Here is a 13,626-nt window from a genome sequence, read left to right as displayed (position 1 = left end):
CAGGTATAAGAGGTGGTGCATTTGCCTTGCACCACAATACCTGATGTAGAAGAATCATGTGTCAGGATAAAGTTGATTTGAAATCCGGAAGTATATCTCAAGAGAGAACCTGAGAGTTTAAGCAGTTATTCAGCTTATAGTGGTATTGATAAGAAGCCTTTATAACACAAAAAAGTTTCTTCAGATCACTGTGAATTGTGCAGAAAGACTATACAGATACTTCAGTCCTCCTCTTTGAATTTTTTAATCCAAACACTTTCCACTTGTTTTGAAAGGAAGCTTTATAGCATTATATGCCTGTAATGAAAAACTTAATGATAAACAGAATGTGCAAATATCTTGAGGTGAATAGCTCACTGTTGATATATCTAAATGGTGTCTAATATACTAAACATAAAGGACCACCGAAAATCTAATAGGATGAAATTTAAACCTGTGTAGTGCAGGGAATGAAAGATTTTGTTGCTTTCTTGGGCTGACGGCACTGAATGTTCATGATAAATTTTGCATCCCTCCATTCTTCCCAACAAGCCTCCTGCATTCAGCTCTCCCCTTCTCATTTAAAGGAGTTCCTGCAACATTCCCAGTCTGTGGACATGGACCCCTTTTGGGGTTTTTTGTTTCAGGAGCACTCTATACCTAACTGCTCCTCAAGTCTATGTCCTCTCCTTGCTTCCTCGTTTCCCTCCAACATTCTTATTCTTTCTTTTTTTTTCTTTCTCTTTCAGGGTGCCAACATTTTAAACTCAATTGGGACATGGGCAGAGCTAAGATGAGGGGTATTGTTTTGCTGGAATATGCTCAGTTCTGCCATCAACCGGTTCTCTGATCTATAAAGAGCTAGAAGCGGTTGAAACTGCCTCTGCCAGCCAGAAGATGTCAGGGGTTCCATGTGCCCCCATTTACCTTTGAGTTCTCCAATTTACTCATTGACGTCACTGAAATTTTGGAATTGATTGGATGCAGTCTTAAAAAAGAAAAAAAAATTATCCAAAGAAATGCATTCAAGCTGAATGTAAGGGCCTTGCAAGCTTGGCCTGTTCCTTTTTGGTTTGGTATTTTTGGCCTTTCTGTTAATAATTTTAATTCACTTAAGTTCATGCAAAATCTGCCTTTAAGATCTTTCTGGCTTGTTTTTCTGTGGCATCCTATCTTTTTCCCTTTTCTGGCTCTCTTTTCTCCTTTGCAACAAATACAAGGCTATTGTTCTTATCTTATCTTACCCACTGTTCTGTCCATGTGTGATTCCTTTCTTCACTACTAACTTCACTTGATTATTTTGTCCCCGGTACTTATTCCAAACTAGAGACAATATATGTACCATCAGTTTGACCCATTTCCATACGTCAAGACTTTTCTGCAACAATCCTTATATATAGCTGGCTAGTTAGACAGTCTTTAGGGAATCCTGTCATTTTAAAAGGTTTTACGGCTGGGTTTTTTTTAATGGGATTTTTTTGTTCAAGAATTCAGAACTGTATCTGGTCTGTATTGAAGACGTAGGTTTGGGTTTGTGGGTAGAGGTTAGCTTTGTCATACCTCTCCCGCTTCTGTTCTGTCTGCCCTTTATTCTCTCTGCCTCCCAGCCCCTCCTTTTTGTGGGGGGCAGTTTTTGGTAAATCTGAAAGGTAGAGGATCTTGCTGTGTCTGCACAACACTATGACCACACATCCAGGTTTAAGATGAGAACTACTGTCTGCTAGTTTAACAAAAATAACTTGGTACAAAGCATGCAGCATGGTTCCCTTTATCTTGCTTGTGTTATTCTTTAACTGATAATGTTATTACTTGGCATATGCCATTTTTTTCCTTGATCATATGCATTCCTTCTAATAACTGTTTCTGTGTGCTGGATGAGTTTGACACCTATTTAGTTCTAGTAATATCTGGGCCTCAACAGGTGCTCTTCTGGCTGAAAGTATTAATGCTTATTTCTTAGAGATGGGGGGGAGAGTTCTGTAAGAAAAATGATATGGACATTTTACCACTGATGCATGCTCACTGTATTCTAAAAATACTCACGTAGGAAACTAGATTGGGAAGATCTGAGTGCAATATTACTAAACGTGTCAAAAAAAAAAAAAAGAGTTATTAGCAGCTTGCTTCTGAAAGTTTCTTTAAAAGTATATTAGCTAGGTTGTGGCTTTTGTTCCAAGTCATCATTTTACAGCTTTTATAAAGTAACTCTGTACAAATGTAAGTATTTAAAAGCTTTGTAAGCAGTGGTTTAAAATGAAAATACATGTTCCCTGGGTTTTCCATTAATAGGTTCATCTTGCAAAAGAGTAATCCTGCTGTATTTGTATAAACTGAATTTTAATATTTCTTTTGAAGTCATATGCAACTCCTTGGGTCGGCATGTTTCTTCTCTGTGTAAGATTCACTTTCGTTTGCAGCAGGAGGTAATGCATAACTGGTATTGAAGTGTTTGGGAAATAATTTAAAACAAACATGTTTTTTGATTTATGTTTTTAAGCTATTAACCAGTAATGAGCAGGTGCCATGAATCCATTCTTTCTGTCTTTTTCCAACTCGAGTCAGAGACTTGGTCATTGCTGAAGATTGTTCTAACATTGAGAAGGAATAGCAAAAGTATTCATTCAAGGTGTATTATTCTGAGTGGTGTTAGCTTGTCAAGGTCCAAGATCTCCCTGTCATTGCTTCAGCAGCAATGCAATGCAGACTTCCACCCTTGGTGCCAGTGACTGTCGCTGTTCTCAAAATAGTAAGCTTCACATGCAAGCCCCTTGTGCATGTGCAGCGGCTGTGCTAGCCAACCACCTAAAGCTTTGTTTGATGTTACGTTGTTAATTTTTCAGTGATGATTTGATGCATGTGTATCTGTGATGATGTGTTATCAGTAATGTCGAACTTTCATCTGTCTTTTATAGAATAACAATAATTTGGATGCCTGTTGTGCAGTTCTCTCTCAGGAGAGCACAAAATATCTCTACGGGGAAGGAGACCTAGGTTTTTCGGATGACTCTGGGATTCCTGGACTACGAAATCACATGACATCTCTTAATTTGGATCTGCAGTCACAGAATGTGTATCATCATGGAAGAGAAGGAAGTAGAATGAATGGAAGTAGGACTCTATCTCACAGCGTCAGTGATGGACACCTTCAAACCAGTCAGTCCAACAATGAACTGTTCCAGCAGGAACCACAGACAGCACCTGCGCAGGTTCCACAAGGATTTAATGTCTTTGGGATGGCTAATACAGTTAGTTCTTCTAATCCAGGGCAGCATCTTGGATTTCACATAGGCAGCAAAGGAATATCTAACTTGTCTCAACAAACGCCCAGATTCAACCCCATTATGGTAACTTTAGCCCCAAATATTCAGCCTGGTCGCAATACGCCTACGTCTTTGCACATACATGGTGTACCTCCTCCTGTACTTAACAGTCCACAGGGAAATTCTATCTATATTAGGCCTTACATCACAGCTCCTAGTGGTACCACTCGACAAACACAGCAGCAGCCAGGCTGGGCATCTCAGTTTAATCCCATGCACCCTCAGCAAGTCTACCAGCCTTCGCAGACAAGTCCCTGGACTACTCTTCCAACATCCAGTAATACGCCACATACCTCATCGCAACACTCAACTCAGCCAAATCAGCAAGGCCACCAGACTTCTCATGTGTATATGCCTATCAGTTCTCCTACTACTCCACAAGCACCTACAATTCATTCATCTGGTAGCTCACAATCCTCTGCTCATAGCCAATATAACATTCAGAATATATCCACAGGACCTCGCAAAAACCAAATTGAAATCAAACTTGAACCGCCACAAAGAAACAGTTCTTCTAAGTTGCGTTCAACTGGTTCTCGCTCCTCCACTAATCCCTCTTCCCTCAACAGTCAGACATTAAGTAGAAGTCAACCCACTGTTTACATATCGGCCAGTCCTCCAAATAATGATGAGGTGGTCACACGCGGTCAACCCAAGGTCTACATTTCAGCAAATGCCACAACAGGAGATGATCAAGTTGTGCGGAACCAGCCCACACTTTTCATATCGACAAATCCTGGAGTATCTGCCACTTCTAGGAATATGTCTGGTCAAGTAAGCATGGGTCCTGCATTTATTCATCACCATCCACCCAAGAGTCGAGCAGTGGGCAACAGCACCACTGCAACCTCTCCTCGAGTGGTTGTTACGCAGCCTAACACAAAATATACTTTTAAAATTACAGTTTCTCCAAATAAGCCCCCTGCAGTTTCCCCAGGGGTAGTATCCCCAACCTTTGAACCTACAAACCTTCTAAACCTTCCTGATCACTATGGTGAACCAGAGGGTATCCAGCATCTTACTGACCCTGTTTTAGGACATGTGGATAGGATCAGTGATGCACGGAAATTGAGTACGGGATCTGATGATGCTGCCTACACGCAAGGTAATATTCTTAATATAAATAGTAGAGATTTCAACCAAGTTGTCAATTCAGAATGTAGATTGCAGAACAAGAAACAGTTGATAAACCTCTGTGATGTTAATACAGTATCTTCAACTTTAGCATTCATGAGCATTTCCTAAATAAATAAAAAAAGCTTTATAAGCAAATCGGAGATTTCTTTTTTTGGTGAAGACATATAACTGAATACTTGGAGAGAATTATTCTGTTTATCTTAAGCAGATATTTTATCTGTTCAAACAAGTGGAGTCAGTGCCATTTTTATGTTGTTCTCAAAGAAGCATCTATGCTTGTTTAAACTTATCCTAACAATTTAAAGTTGAAAGTCTACTGGCAGACTTTTTTAATCAGTTGAGATACTGTTCCCATTGGATAAAGTTCCTTCTTTTTTTCACTTTGTGTGTGTTATTTAAGAAGCAAGAAAAGCAAACTTCAGAAACAATTAGTGAGTCAAAGTGTTGTCCACAGTATTTCCTAATGTGTGCTGACAATAACATGCTTAAAGTCTTGATAATTACTTGTTTATAAAATGTGCTAAGGAACATTGCATCAAAGCAAGCCATTTTAGAGGATCAGTGATGCAATGGGAGGGTAAAACTTAGAATTTGATACAGCAACCCAACCCGTTAGTATTTTTCTTCTGTTATGATGTTTTTGTATGCTTTTATTACCAGCTTGATAGTTTATTAACCCTCCTGCGGACTTCTTGTATAAAGGTGTTGAATGAGTCTTGGGATATTTAAGCAGTGTTCAGGATAGGTTGTAAAAATAATTTCTCTTTGACCTCATAGGTTCCCTTTGGACTTAGCACAAAATTAATCCTTAAAAAAAATGGTGCTTTACAGGACTGCTCTAAATGTTCTTCACATTAATTTAGCCATTTTGTTTGTGTAGGTACAGTGATCGGAACACTGTAAGCCTGGTCTGCATCCTGGACCTACTGCAGTAATGAAGTAAATCAAAAACTAATTATAGCCTGTGCACTGCTTCTTTATGTAATTATATCTTTGAGAGAATAATCCCTCCTAACTCGCGTGTCTAAAGGTTAGATGTCAATACCAAAAAACTAACACCCTAGACTGTCTTTTACGATCAATCAAGAATGAAACTTTAGAAAACGATTCATTTGTAGATAAGCAAAACAAATTGCCCTCCAGAAGTGGTAATCCCTTTCCTTACTCTGAAGGGAGACTTGCCTCGCTGTTTTAGTCCTAGAAGTCTTTAGGTATCCAGAAGTTAAGCAATCAAATCTTGTCCTTAGGCTCTTCGAGATCATGAACTTGCTTCCCAAGCATTCTCCATTTTAGGAACTTGGTGAGGAAGGATGTCCTTTTTTCCTGTTCTGCCTTTCTGATGGAACTGACTTCTCCAAGGTGTAGCTCTTCATCTCATTACCTTGGTAGGATTGAGTTCATCAAGCTGAGGCAAGCTTGTGATTCCCACTTGTGCTATGCAGCACAGTTCAAAAGCATTGGCTGGCTCATACCTGCTGTAGAGCCCAGTTGTTCCTGAAGCCGAGACATAAACGAAGCTTTTGGATGAAATATGCTTTTTTAGATGAAAGATGTATGTATGATGTGGGCTGGCTTGTGCAGCTTTTAACTGTGTGATGACCTTAGGGAAGTGGCAATCTTTCTGGGTCCTTCACTAGTTCACATAAAATGTACTTATGCTTCTGAAGTTCTTTACATTCAGAAGTGTTTAGGATTTCTGGCATGTGTTCTTCCATTTCTGCTGCAACAAGTGCAGCATTTTTAAAGTTTTGTTATTTATTCTTTGGAAGTTTGAGAATTCTGTGGTAGACTGACTTGTATGATCTTGATATTGGGTAGTCCTAATTGCTGCTTTTAAACTTTTACTAGAGGTGCATTTTTTTCTGTTACATACTAAATGTGGTTGGGATTACTTGATAGTTTTTGTGACGCCATGTTCTAGCTGCTTATAATTTAGCCTGACTGTGCAAAAATAACTTCCACACTAGGTGCTTGTCTCATTTTAATTTTAGCCAGAACAGATGAGTAGTTTATTTGGCCATGATTAGAGAAAAAACTGCTTTCATCAGCTTTTCCATTTCTGCTCAGAATGCTCCTTATTTTGGCAGGGAGAACTAAAACTGGCTTGGGATAGAAGGAATGTGGGAGCTGGAATTGCTTTGGTGTCAAAAAAGATTTCCTTCACTGTGTTCCAGTGAAGTACATTTATATGCATGACCCAGCTCAGGAGAATAAGCATGTTAAACCTATCTGCAAGAGCTAGTGCACCTCAAAAGCTTTTGCTTCACTTATCTTGTCGGCAGGCACCCCAGTCTCTTTTACAATTAGATTTCTGTTTTTCCTCCTCTGGTTTCCTCTGGTGTTCTCTGCAGTAAGTCGCAGCAGGTAGTAGAAGGCTACCATGGATCTCTCTCGTTTGCTGCTGGTGCTGATGATTATACAATATAAAAAGGAATAGGGTACTGCTGAGATAACAACATTGATTTCAAGACATTGACTGCTTAGCACATGTGGAATACCAGGTTATATCTCTGCAACTGACTGAGAAACTCTGTTTCACCAGACTTTTCAAAGTGGTTGCTAACTGATGTTTCTGGTTTTGTGGGATTCTAGTTTGAGATACTGTGTATTTGCTTGTGGAAGTGTTGAGAGCACTCATCCATTACTGAAATCGATAAGAATTAACAATGCTGGGTAAAAAAGTAATACTGCTCATAAAGGATAACCAGAAGAGGATGCACTTCTATGCTAATCTTTTCACTATCGATTCTGTCTGTGGAGTGGAGTATCAGTTTCCATGCCTTAGCAGAGACTTCAATTTATAATATGATTTCTTTTATTAATATGAAGTAATTACTTGAGCCTTCAGTGTATAATTTTCTTTAGTTCAAAATGTTTTTATGGATGAAAAACAGTGAAATCCCGTTAGAAACTGAAAATTCTATAGTCTGAAATGTTTCTTGTGATGTGCACTTAGTATGCATGCAAGACTGAACAATTACTTAATAGGTGCTCCTTCTCTGTATAGCTTTCCATCTGTATAATGGTCAGGCATCCTGCCAGGAAAATACATAATTGTGTAATAGAATTTGTAGGTTGACGTTTTCAGACTGTGGATCTTAAGTCGCTTAGTTCAATGCTACTTGACCTTTGACTTTCTGACTTTTTCATAGTTTTTTTCTTTAACTTGGGGAGGGGATGGTGTGCATAGTTAATTAACTCATTAGTACCAACTTCAGGTATGTATGTGGGTGTATGTTTGCTTAGTAATTCTTGCCACCGTGTTTCTAATGTAAGTTAATGGATAAACTAGTTTAACTTGACATTTTGTACAATTCTTGCTTTTGTTTATTGGAGCTTTTTAAAATTTTCAAAATGAGAAAAAGGTACGGGAAATAAAGTTCTTAAAATTCTAACCAGTCCTTGTAGTTACTTAAAAAAGACACAAGTGAGATACAGCTGTGGACCGTGCTGCAAGGGGCCTTAAGCCCGTAACATCATGTGATTTAAGAAAAAGCCACTGCCTTATATTTGGCTTTTGATATAAGGCCCCACTCTTGAGTGAGTGTTTTAAAAGATTAGAGTATTAGAATGGGAGAACCAAAAGTAAAACCGCTTCGAACAGTTGAAACTGCATATTAAATTACTGAATTCTGTGCAGCTTCAAACACAGATTTTGAAAAACTGCACGAACATAAATGTGTCATGAGAATTTCATGAACCAACTGCCGCAGAGTAATTGCATTGCCAGAGTTCCCCGTTCCTCCCTGTTTGGCAAACTGAAAAATTTCAGAAGTTCATAGAATAGGGTGAAATCATTGTGTTCCTAGATAAGCTGTTTTCTTAGAAACAGTTGTAGTAATAAAAGATACTCTAAAGCAGCAATTATTTAAAATTCACTTTAAGAAAACAATTATGCATACATTTTCAGACTTATAAGTATATTCAGTACCTGCTTGAATTGGTTTCTAGGAAAGGAAAAGTGAACTTTTGTCCTCCAGACTTTCATGCCCCTTTTAATTGTAATGATTTACAACCTTTTTTGTGGAAAATGTATGCTTTGAATGTCAGAGGGAACAGTGGCATCTGCCAGAGCATTGAAGTATATTGTTCTTGCCAATCTTCTGAATGTGAACATGCAGAAGCTGAAAAAATTTCATGTGCATAGTACCCTGTTTGCACATAATTAAAAAGACGAACATGAAATCAGTTCTGGTTGTGGTACTATAATGACAAGTCAAGCAGGCGATCTTTGTACTTCTTTTACTAGGATGATTATAGCAAACAGCGTCTTTTTAAGGATGCCTGAACAAACAGGTGAAAGCTTGAGGTATTCTGGCTTGTACTCCAGTTTAGTCTGTGCAGGGTAGACTTGGGTGTGCTTATGCTGGCTGCGTAGGTGGAATCTCCTTCCTATGAGAAGTACAGGATTATCAAAAAGACCATTGAGGGTCTCCTCAGGGGCAGTGTAAAGTGGATCAGATAGACAAATTGCCTTAGATTAAGAAAATACTGCATTGCATGTCGATGTTTTAAATTGCTCTGATTAACACTGGAGGGAGCTGAATACTTAAATTGCTGGTTTCCATTAATAAATACTGATGTGGGATAAGGGGAGATTCTGTCTTCCCCACCTCATTTATTTTTTTTTCCTACAGCTGACAAATTGCTCTTTTAAGGAAAATTACTGAATTTTAAGCATAGCAATATCAAGGAATTAATTGTCTTTAATCATAATGGTAATTTTTCCATGTGTGTTTAAAATCTGTTGGGATTTGAAATTGTAAAAAGGTAAAGTAGTCACAAAGCTGATAGGAGGATAAATTGGGTCATGTATGTCTGGAAAGTGATGTGAATGTGCAGAGCATCTAATAGTGCTGTAGGCATCCCTCATTACCTTCGATTCCATAATGACGGCTTAGTTTCTAAATGGGAGAAGTGGGAGAACATTAAAGGGGGTGAGGTGAGGGAGAGGGGAAGAGAGACAAGCAACAACTGCACCTTATAATGGGGAGGGTGCTAGAAATGGCAGGGAAAAGTAGGTGCAGTCTTATCTTGCTCTCAAGTCCACGCCACGCTGTGTCCTGGAGATAACTCTGGTAGCAGTCTTCCTCACTTACACTGTCCAGTGTACTCCCTGCTCGCCTGCAGCCTGCATCCATAGGTTGACAGGTTTGAAGAGTTCAGACTCTGGTCAGCAGAGAACAGCTGAGTTGGCTGCAGGTCAAGTAACAATAACCTGGACTTCAAGGAGTTGACTCAGCAGCAGTACCAAGGCAAGGAAAGTAAAAGGGACTATCTAAAAGTGGAAGTAAATTGTAGAAGGATAAAAGGGCTTGTACTCTCTCTGCAAAAGTAGGGGCAAAGCAGTCAATGATTTCTTTTTTTTTTTTTTTTTTGTAGCTGCTGCTATATTTATATCTCTAAATGGAGCAAAACAAAGCAGGATCTCGAACAATATTGTGATTTCAGGGTCTTTTGAACCCATGTGACTCAAAAGCCTAGGCTGAATCTCAGTAAGGCCTTGCTGTTCTGTAACACTGAATAAGAATAGTTTGGCGTGGTTCTTCCTTTTGAAGAACCTCTGGAAGACAAAGTATGATGTGTGAAAGAATGAACAGGCAGGAGTTGCAGTAGAGAGCAATTCTGCTTGCCAAATAGATAGTATGTTGCATCTTTCTGGTGTACTGTTTGTCTCCTCTGCTACTGCTCAGGAAACCTAACCAACTAAATTTGAATGCTTCCAGTTTTTTGGTACCTAATAGTGAATTAAAACACATTCCAGCCAGAGTTTTTCTTTAATGCTTCATGAAACAAATTCAGTCTTTTCAAAATATCTTGTTATTGTTACTTTTTCTTAATTTCCGCAGTACTCTGAAGGTATCCATAATCTGTGGAACTGATCCCAGTTTATATGAATCAGGATTTAATGGCTGAATGAATGTGCGGAAGTTAAAATTATTGTTGAGTTTATTTAATGAAATACTTCTTGATTTTTTTCTAGAAAGTGGTTATTGCTTTGAGTAGTATTATCTGCTCACGTGTTAATATCTAATAGTATACCTACCTTTAATGAAATAAGTTCCTTAAGTTGTATTAACTTGATTGCATCTTCTGTTCTTTATCGCTTTAAAAAGCTGTAGTATAAATGCTAGTTTCATCATTTCTAAATTAGGGCGTCTCATGTAGTTTTCTTTACAAGTAGTAAGCGGTGTTAAAAATTAGAAGCTGAGCTAATGGTTGTGCACTGCAGTTTAGGGATAAAATGGTATACAATCCAGCCTCTGTGATAAATATAACTGATGTTTGCCAGTGGTATTGCTTGGAGTGCTTTCTAGTTTAGTTTCATTTGGTGTCTCCTGCTATTGACAAGAACACTGGATTATGTTCCAAGCCAAACAGCAATAAAACCCAAAATCTTAATGTTTATCTAGCATGTATAGTACTCTAGTATTGCAGCTGTCTCCCTGAAATCCTCTTCATACTACCTTTTTTAAAATGGTTGGGCTGAATACAGTGGAAGAAAAAGTGTTTGGGTTTTTTTTTTTTCTGGTATTCCTTCTTGTAAGTTGGTTGGGTTCTTGAAAAAGAAATTTACAGATTACAGTTACATTTTGTGTGATCATCTGTTACCTTGTATAACTTTCTTATTGTATTTGCTTGTCTGTAATTTATTTGTGCAGTTTTCAAAAATATGATACTGTCGTATGGCAGATATTTTCTTATGAGGAGAATGGAAAAGCAATCTGTAGCAATGTTTTTGGCTGTATTTCCCCAGAAGAATTCTAACTTTCATCTTTATCTGATGTTGCTATGTGAAGGATAATAAAGTAGATAAAATGGGACTTTATGTATTGCAGCTTTACTGGTACACCAGAAGGCCAGGATGGAGCGGCTTCAACGAGAACTTGAGATTCAAAAGAAAAAGTTGGATAAACTAAAATCAGAGGTCAATGAAATGGAGAATAATCTAACACGAAGGCGCCTGAAAAGATCGAATTCTGTTTCCCAAATTCCATCAGTAAGTTGAAACGTCTCTAGGGTATAAACCTAAACCACAAGTGTGGTCTGTCAACAATAAATTAAAGGAACAGTTGTTCGTATTTTGACAGTATACTACTGACAAGCAGTATAGCTGGAATTAAACTGGTAAGCAGCATAGTTTAGAGTAAAGACTAAATATTCATTCTGTAATCACAACTTTCAATTTATTAATCGCTTTGAAATGTTGCTTTTTAAAGGCACAAAAGGTCTGACATGGTAGTCCTTCCATGTGTTCTTAAAGGCTTGAGCACCTAATGTTTCGGACTCCAAATTAATACTTGTACTGCTTTCCACACAAAATATTTTTTGGTCTTCATGCATATACCAGTCTCAGAGAAACTGATTAGTGCACCAGTTTTCAGTGTTTGAAGATCAGCCATTCTGGTGGACCATTGGCTGTGTCCTGACCACAGTCAGGAAAGGTTCAGTCAGCTCTGAAGTCTGGGGAGAGAAAATAATGCAGTGAGCTTTTTGCAAGGTGATGATTGGATTAAAAGTAAGGTCGTTATAAGGGAAGATTCTTATCTTCGCTTCTGAAATAACTAAATGCTGTCTACCTATGCTTGAATGATAACTAGAAGTAAAATGGGAGAACTTAGTCTAACGGGCAGATTTATTTTTTCAGCTGGAAGAAATGCAACAGTTAAGAAGTTGTAACAGACAGCTGCAGATAGACATAGATTGCCTAACCAAAGAGATTGATCTTTTTCAAGCAAGAGGTACAGTATGTCTTAGTACATCAGCAACTGTGAATGTTGATTTTTTTTTTTTCCCCATTTTAGTCTTTCGTTCTGCATGTGTCAAAAGTGTCTGTTTATAAATGATGGGTGTACATGCTGTTTTCAGAATCATCCCATTAAATTGAGTGAAACCATGGAAGTAATTGTCTTCTAAGCCTGTTGTTTTTGTTGGCTTTATGATTTCCTTAATCCCACGGTCATTCCTATCTCATGCTTAGTTCAGAAGAGAGCAACTTGTGATGCCATTTATTTAATAAATGCTGTGGGGAAAATCTGATTATTTGAGTATCAAGGAAGAGGGATAAGAGGTTTTCTAAATAATATAGCCATACACGTGTCCATCTTTCTCGTCTTCTGTCTTGTATTCAGCTTCTCAAATTAGCAAATGTGCAGTACAGTTGTAACTTCCAGTGCACTCTCCTCCTTCCACTTTCCTTGTCTGCAGGGACACAGAAAGGGTGAAATTATGAGACAACTGAACCAATTCAGGAGCTGCCAACAAGAGGTGTCTCACTCCTTTCCTGTCTTGCCATTTACTGTGCTCTGGCTCTGTGTTAGCTTTATAGACCCTTTGCAGAGCTGATTCAGCTCACTAGCCAAGCAAAAGATGTTGCACTGCTGGAAAAGTTGATGTGAGGGAGAGGCACAGGAAGGGAGAACTGAGATAGTGAGAGGGAAGGGACTAATGCTTTCCACTTGTAGCAGCAGCAGCAAGCTGTTAGATCAGCTCAGTCATGAGACATGGAAGTGTACCTGCAGATAAGGAGAAGGTAAACAGGTGTACTGAAAGTAATGCACTAAAAACTTGATCTTAACTAGAAAAGTCAAACTGGGTGTGATTTCTATATGTTTCTTTTTTTAAAGTAAATTAATCAGGAGTTCTTAAGTATTAAATCTAAGCATAAGTAGTATACTGTATATTAGATAGCACATCTCTAAGCACAGTTACAGTTTAGGAAAGAAATGGGTAAAATGTACTACTAAAATATTAGTTAATTTCTATTAAATATTTAAGAGTGGCAGAAAAAATATATTTAAGGAGTTTGTTCTGGAATCTCTTTCTGACTTTATTGCATATTTTGGGCATTAAGTTTCTTTGTGTGTAGTTGACATCACTAATATCTCACTTGGGTCTATATTAACACCTTGATATAAAAGGTGATAAGTGAATAGTAGTACTGTTTCAGAATTATTGGCAAAAAAACTTACATGCTTTCCTTCCCAAGTTTATTTTTAAAACTGCTGCACTTTTTATTTTTAGGACCACATTTTAATCCCAGCGCTATTCATAATTTTTATGATAATATTGGATTTCTTGGTCCGGTGCCACCAAAACCCAAAGGTACTGTACTGGTAAAATTCAGATTTAATGCTAATATGTGGTTTGCATCTACTGTCAAGTTTTAGTCTGTGAATCTAGTTTAAAT

General features: G+C 38.0%; 1 protein-coding gene across 3 annotated transcripts in view; it reads left to right on the top strand.

Moving 5' to 3' along the window:
• The window catches only part of TAB2 (TGF-beta activated kinase 1 (MAP3K7) binding protein 2), a 183,818-nt gene that overhangs the window by 165,777 nt on the left and 4,415 nt on the right, over positions 1-13,626 (top strand). For 2 of the 3 annotated variants that reach the window (XM_069852152.1, XM_069852151.1), the window contains exons 3-6: positions 2,892-4,404; positions 11,276-11,436; positions 12,085-12,178; positions 13,461-13,541. In XM_069852152.1, the coding sequence (XP_069708253.1) occupies positions 2,892-4,404; positions 11,276-11,436; positions 12,085-12,178; positions 13,461-13,541 (1,849 nt within the window). Of the gene's footprint in view, positions 1-728; positions 1,016-2,891; positions 4,405-11,275; positions 11,437-12,084; positions 12,179-13,460; positions 13,542-13,626 lie in introns of all 3 variants that reach the window. The other variant, XM_069852153.1, reaches the window with a different exon arrangement.

The sequence above is a fragment of the Phaenicophaeus curvirostris genome, chromosome 2, assembly GCF_032191515.1.
Source record: "Phaenicophaeus curvirostris isolate KB17595 chromosome 2, BPBGC_Pcur_1.0, whole genome shotgun sequence".
Lineage (NCBI taxonomy): Eukaryota > Metazoa > Chordata > Aves > Cuculiformes > Cuculidae > Phaenicophaeus > Phaenicophaeus curvirostris.
This window is presented reverse-complemented; position numbering and strand designations above follow the sequence as displayed.